This window comes from Arachis ipaensis, chromosome B03 (genome assembly GCF_000816755.2).
Source record: "Arachis ipaensis cultivar K30076 chromosome B03, Araip1.1, whole genome shotgun sequence".
Classification (NCBI taxonomy): Eukaryota; Viridiplantae; Streptophyta; class Magnoliopsida; order Fabales; family Fabaceae; genus Arachis; species Arachis ipaensis.
In genome coordinates, this window is record NC_029787.2 from 16511329 (window position 1) to 16518382 (window position 7054).

The following is a 7054-nucleotide window of genomic DNA, read 5'->3' on the forward strand; positions in this document are numbered from 1 at the left end:
TCACGATATTTTTGAACAACACAGTTTTATGATTCTTATGAATTCTTTTGATTACAGGACAGAGTGTTTAGAAATTTTTTACATTTGATAGTATCTTGAAGTTAAATCTCGGATTTTTTTATGTGTAGTTTAAGGACAAAACTATTGAACATTTATACTTGGTCTATTAGAGATCAAGCTTAGTTTGAGAAGATTTGACGCACTAAGAATATCTAATATTCTTAAACCCTTTAGTGACTTAAATAATTGTGTAATGTAAAAATCAAGGTTCTGAAAACTGGACCAGACTGTACTAGTCGGTTCGATCCGGATAATAGGAAACCAGTCACCTGGGTAGTCTGAATGATTCCCAAAACTGTCATGCAAAGAACCGGTGGAAAAATCGATCACACCGGCCGAACCGGCCGGGTTTTCACAGCTTCTAGTTTATTGTTCACCGAAGACGGCGTTGTTTTGACGCTCTGGGGGAAAAAAACCGAAAAAACAAAGTCACACAAATGCGCCACCCGTAGCTGACCCGACCCACCCGACGAGCCGCTCACACATTGTAAGAACCACAACTAATCAACTGGTTAATTAAGTGATTAATTGCCCAAATTAGATTCTAAAAATTTAGAGTGAGAATTTGAGGATTTAAGTATGATTTTTGGACTCAGTAGGTTTTTCTGAGTCAGAAAATGTGTTTTCTGCAAAAAATCGTGAAAAACTACGAACCGGCAGCTGAACCGGTTCATGTCTGTCCGGTACCGCAGGAGAAAAAGTGAAAACCGTCAAAAACATTAGAAATAGAAAACCAGGTGTTAGTTTTAAAGGTTTGGCCCGAAGTTGGGCCAAACGGAATAAAAACGCTAATGGGTTGGACCGGGCCCAAGCCCAACATATATAAGGTTCATTAATGAACCCTTTTTAGCAAACAACACACTCATAATACACCACCACCGAGAGTGGATCCTCTCCAGTGGAGAAAAAACTGGATGGTGTCCAGTGTTTAATCCTATCGTTTATTGCTCTCTCTCTTATTTAGTTTTGGTCCCACTTATAGAATTAAAAGTGAGAAATCACACTTTATTCTCTCAAGTGTTCAAAAAAATGGAGAGGATCCATTTCCCACCACCACCAGCTGAAATAGAAAGGGGAGAAGGGGAAGAAGAAACACTATTCACCCTCTTCTTCTCTAGCTCATATCTTGAGCTACGGAGCTCCGATCGCCGCACCCTTTGCAGCTATGTGTTCCTCGTGAAGAGCTCTACAAAACCCATATAAGAAATTGGAGAGGTAACCACGAAATCCTTTCTATTCTTCTCTAAAATTTTGGTTCTTAGGGTTTGTGATTAAGTGAGTTTTTTTATTTTGGATGTTTAGGTTTACTCTAATCCTTGCTTAGCCTTGGATTTTTGCTATTAAATCCATTGAAAAAGGTAAGAGCCATTAAACCCTTGTGAATTTATATTTAATTGGAATCCTAGGTTGATTTGAGGTGATTTGTATGCATATAGTTTGATTATTGTGGCTTTGGGAGCTATTAGAACTTAATTTTGCTTATTGGAGTGGAATTGAAAGCTTGGATTGTGGTTGGGAGCTTGTTTGTGCTAAATTGGAGTTTTGGTGCATATAGGGAATCGGCCAAAGTATGGTTTCGGTTTTCTCAATGTAGTATATAATATTCATGGACACTTAGACTAGTGACCTATAGGATAGGTTGGATTTATATGGTTGTTGATGATAGTTGGTTGAAGTTGTATGCTAAATTGATGTTGTTTTGTTGGGAAATGACGATGTTGAGTTGTGATGTTTGATGATTTGAATGATTGTATATGGTGGAATATTGATATAAGTATGAATGAAATTGATGATGATAAGTGATAGGAATAAATTGATGGTTGGTAAATGTGTTGGTGGAACAATTGAGCTTAGTGTCACATATTTGGTGTTTGATGATTGAGAATGGTGCAATGTGATTTAAAAGGATAAATTGTGCTGGAAATGGAAGTTTGGTATTGATCTAGTTGGATGTGGCTTGTGAATTTGGTAAATTTGGGTACATGTAAAAATTGGGTAAAAAAGAAATTTTTGTGAACTTTGTTCGATCATAACTTTTGCTTCAGTTTTCGAAATTGATTAAAATTTGATTAGAATTAAAGATCTTTGAAAACCCTTTAAATTGATACAAAGTTTGTGAAAATTAGAATTTTGTAGAGGAAGTTATGATCATTCAAAGTTGGTGTTAAAAATCTGAAATTATGCTAAGTTGCAGAATTTTATGATTTCTGATATGTGCACACGCACGGCCTTGTGCGGACGCACAACCTGCAAAAATTTTAATCTGTGCAGACGTACACACCTGTGCACACGCACAGGCAGGGAAATGCGTTCTGTTTGCAGCGCTAGCACAGCTTGTGCGCGTACATATCTAAGGATGAATTGTGACCTGTGCGTCCGCACACGCACCTGTACGCACGCACACGTTGGGAAGGCCAGTTTGTTGGGGGCGCTGGCACAGGTTGTGCGAGTGAACAAATTTTGTAAGTTTTGCCACCTGTGCGTACGCACACCCCTGTGCATACGCACACATTTTAAAACTCTTCGGAGCGTGCGCGCGCACACCCTGGTGCGGCCGCACACGCGTTGTTTCTCAAAATTTTCTTTGTTTTCAACTATTCTACCTTCCTATCAAGGTTGTACGCTTCTTTAACACTATTCTTAGAATTTTGGTCCTAGTTTTGGAAAGTTAAACCATGGGAAAGAATTTAATGGATCTAGGAATTATTATTTGGAAAACTTAGAAAACAGAGTCCTAGGTTTCTGGCGTGCTGAGAATGGTTTGACGTTATGTGAAGGATGATTGATATATGAGATAAGAAATTATGAACTGTTGATGTTCGGAAATAGAATTGCGGATTGACAGTGGTTGAGTTGAGTCGAGGATTCTGATTGAGATTGATGGATCCACTTTATACAGAAAATGTTTTCTGAAAATCACTGTACCATTGTTTTATATTGAGATTATAAGACGCTATGCGCCCGGCAGGGACGGCGGTTGGATCCCGTCTGTCGAGGTAGCGGCGACGGCGTAAGGACGGTGGTTCGTTCCGCTTGCGTTTAGATGTGAGGTCTGTGGCAAGAGTATCCCGCTCGCATCCCTTCGGATCTATAGAGTGTGCAGGCGCCGGTACCTCGATAGTGATCCGAGCACTATATATCGGGGGTTCCCATATGAGAAAATTCGAAGGGCAACGTCTCCATGGAGATGTGTCGGGTTGGCAATTGAACCGACAATGTGATATCACAGCCAGTAGGGCAGGCATTCATCATATGTATTTTCTATTTGTTTGTATGCTTTGTCTACTTGTAATGGCTTGCCTATTTGTATAACATGCCTAATTGCTATTTGAATTATTTGCCTTATATACTTCTACTTGTGTTTTACTTGCATTGTATATTACCTGTGTTTTCTACTGGGATTGAGGAGGTTCGGAAGGCGGTGACAATGGGATCGCATGGAGGATCGGTTGGTGAAGGCTGTGGGACAGCGGTGTTTGGTTAGAGTAGAAATTCCCTAAGATAAATTACCTGGTTTAATTAAGTCAAGGATGATATGATTATACTTATTTGTTTTAGAATGCTTTAAGTTTGAATCTTGTGATGGATATGGAGCTTAGGATTGCCTTTGGCGTCCCGGGGTCTTATATCCTACATCATTGGTTACTGTTACCATGCTGAGAACCTCCGGTTCTCATACCATATTTTCTGTTGTGTTTTTCAGATGCAGGTCGCAACCCACCTCGATGAGTTTCTTTGGATGGTGACAGAAGCGGAGGATCTTGGATTCTTTTGGAGTCTTTTTGGTTTATTTTGTTTATACATCTCTCCTATTGTATTTTGTTTTGCCTAGAGGCTTACATTTGAGAGAACAAAACTTGTATAAACTATTTTCACTGTATGGTTCTGTATACTTGTATATGGCTAGCCGGCTTAAACTCCGCGAGTCGTGGCTAGTTTCCTATGATATTATATACTTATCTTTTGTTATATCTTATCTGTTTTTTGTACCTTAAGATAGTAGCTTCATTATCACGTTTTGCGCTTTTCAAATACTAATTTTGAATTATATCCTTCATCGGGCTTCTAGATTATACTATTCTTTATATATATATATATATATATTATGTATGAGCTTAGAACTGTCGTAATCTCTGATTTAATTTTGCTTTACGACGCGAGGTAAAGCTTAGGCTAATTGGGGTGTTACACACATAGCCACCCTCAACCTTAATTTCGTCTTCCAGTCATCCTCCAACAGCCCCAGAAGGAACTCCAACATCGACGACATAATCGAGCCGACGGTGACCACCAAACATTGCCACCGTCGCGGATCGAAGATCCTCTGGTCTTCTGATCATCGTTGCCTAGTCCTGTGGTCGTCGTCGGAAGCACGGATTGAAGGTTTCATCGTCGTCAGGCATCTGTTATGCACTTCTGTTGACATCGTCGTGGTCGGCCATTTGTTCTACTACCGTGAAATCTAGCTTTATGTCTCTCTGCTACGGTGATTTTTGGGGTTGTTGTTTTTCGATTAATTTTTGTATTCGGTGAAATAACTGTATGAATTGGATTATTAACTTCTTGGGTTTTTGTTTTTTTCAATTAATTTTTTATTCAATGAGGAATTTAGTCCAAATTTGAGTTCAGATGCAAAGCTCTTCTTCTTCTGAGTTCTTCTGAGCTCTTCTCGTTTTGTAAATCGAAGCATGCCATACCCACCAGATTGCCCCGCCATGTAAGCCATTATTTTTGACGTGGAGCTCCCGAACTGCTTGAAACTATCCACCTGTGCCTTGTTGTCATCACTCATCTTCTGATGACTAGGAAGGAAATGTGTGAACACTGTTGGGGCAAGCTCGTGGTTGTGTTCATCCACGATGGTTCTCACCCTCCACACGCTATGTTGCATATCATAGTAAATCTTCAACGTTGCCTTACAATCGGTACAACTCTCCAACCTCTCCTCCCTTACTCGCTCAGGACGGTCATAGTGCTTAGGATGTCTTGTACCTTGTCGATGGCAGAAAAAGTCTCTCCTAATCAACACCCCATTCACACGAGCTACATCTCCCTTTCGAACTCCAAAGCCCCTTAATTTAGCAAACTCCTTGTAGGCAGCATAAGCATCCTCCTCCGTTGCAAACTCTTTTCCCGAGAAGTCTTGTGTATCGACTGGACGGCTGAGACCACCCTCTGCCACATCATCTGCACCACCCGACCTATTACCATCGACGGCATCCCCTACACTTTTTTCCCCGGATTCGCAGCCCTCATAGCACTCGAGGCCTTCGTCCTCGTCCCATTCATCGTCACTCGCATAATAATATCCGCAACTATCATTCGAGGTACTTCCATCCGAGTTTTTACCCTCACTGTTGAACATACGCTTGAATTCCATTTTTGAACAACTGTGCAATCTTCTAGCCTGATTACATAAAAAATAGATAAATGTAACTCATAATCGTGCCATTGATAGAGTCAAAACATCAACCACAACTACCCCAAAGGGACTATATCTTACTCTACAAATAAGGCATAACCACTGCACTATAAATGTTTAAACATAGAGTGACCAAATAAAATATAATTCTTTCAATCGAAGACCCTTAACATTCCTAAACTACAAGGACCCAACCTGAGTATCTATCCTGAACTGAGCAAACAATTTCTTCGCCCCCGCATGAAAATCTCATCTACTCCAACTGAAAATCATACATCACCCACCCCGGCAGCAACAATCCATGTACATATTTATAATCATATCTCCTGATCCCTACAAAAATGCACATGAACCCCACCACCCATGGAATGATATAAACTCTCAAGTCTGGACAACTGCATGACTCCACAAACTAATCCCATCAAGCAATGACTAAAAGTCACAAACTCCACCGCATCATTATAAAAAAAAAAACAGATTATACCACTGCTAAAGTTATAATTAACTAATTAAAACACATTATATGACTTCTGAATTCATCAAGACATTTACCATAAACAAAAACAAAAAATGCAAAGTTAACCAAACTAACAATAAATATTCGCTCATCTTGTCTTCTACTTAACCATTTTAGTTTAATTCATCTATTTCTTCATAGAATGAAAAACTAGGTTAAACAAAGTATTCCTTTCCTTGACATAGCTCACCAACTTTAGCGCATCTTCATGAAGTTAAAAAATAAAAAATTAAGAACCTACACAGCACCATGAGTTCAACAAGGTTCCCAGCAGAATTGTAGACAACAGGGTAAAAGCCCTTTTCAGATTTTATCGGCAGGAATTAAAAAAGAAAAAAAACTACAACGGGTTTTATAATATCAAAAACATATGAAGATCTAATTATAAATCATTTACAACCTTCTTTACATGATATATTTGTGGCATGTTCGCTACAAAACAAAAAATTGAAATTACCATGTCCATGTCTCTAGTATCTATGAAGGTGTCCATGCTTAGTAGAGTGCTACAAGTCCTTAATTTTACAACAGCAATATTTAAACACAAACAGGGAAATAACATTCCATTTTGAAAAAACAAACTACTTTACATTAAGACTACATCGAATTAGCAGTTTAACTCAATCTCCATGGAGAAAATTTGAGACATCAAAGTTCTTACTAAAACATGAAAATCACTTATGGGTCAGTAACAGAAAGTGCCTTCTCAACAGCCATGTATTCATTATCATGCCTAGCTTGCTAGTAGTATCCATAGCAATAACAATTTTTCAAACCCATAATATATTGAACTTACTAATTTTTAACTAAAACATATGTCTAAGGAATCTAACAATATGTTCATATAGGAGTTTGTGGAAGATGAAGAATGATCTAATGTGACTCAGTCTTTAACCAACTACCCAAGCTCCAACCGAACTAAAACCATGGATTCCTAATCCTATATCCACAACATCAGCAGTATTTCAAATTTTCCCGTTGAAGCCAATACCAGTAACTAGAAGTTCACAATACACGTTTCAAATGCAATACACATACTCGACCTAACCTGAACA

The 7054-nt window shown here is 38.8% G+C and overlaps 1 protein-coding gene across 1 annotated transcript; it reads right to left on the bottom strand.

Moving 5' to 3' along the window:
* On the bottom strand, positions 4616-5440 carry LOC107632719 (protein FAR1-RELATED SEQUENCE 11-like). Its single transcript, XM_016336384.1, has one exon. It carries the CDS (start codon positions 5438-5440, stop codon positions 4616-4618), a length of 825 nt encoding a protein of 274 aa, XP_016191870.1.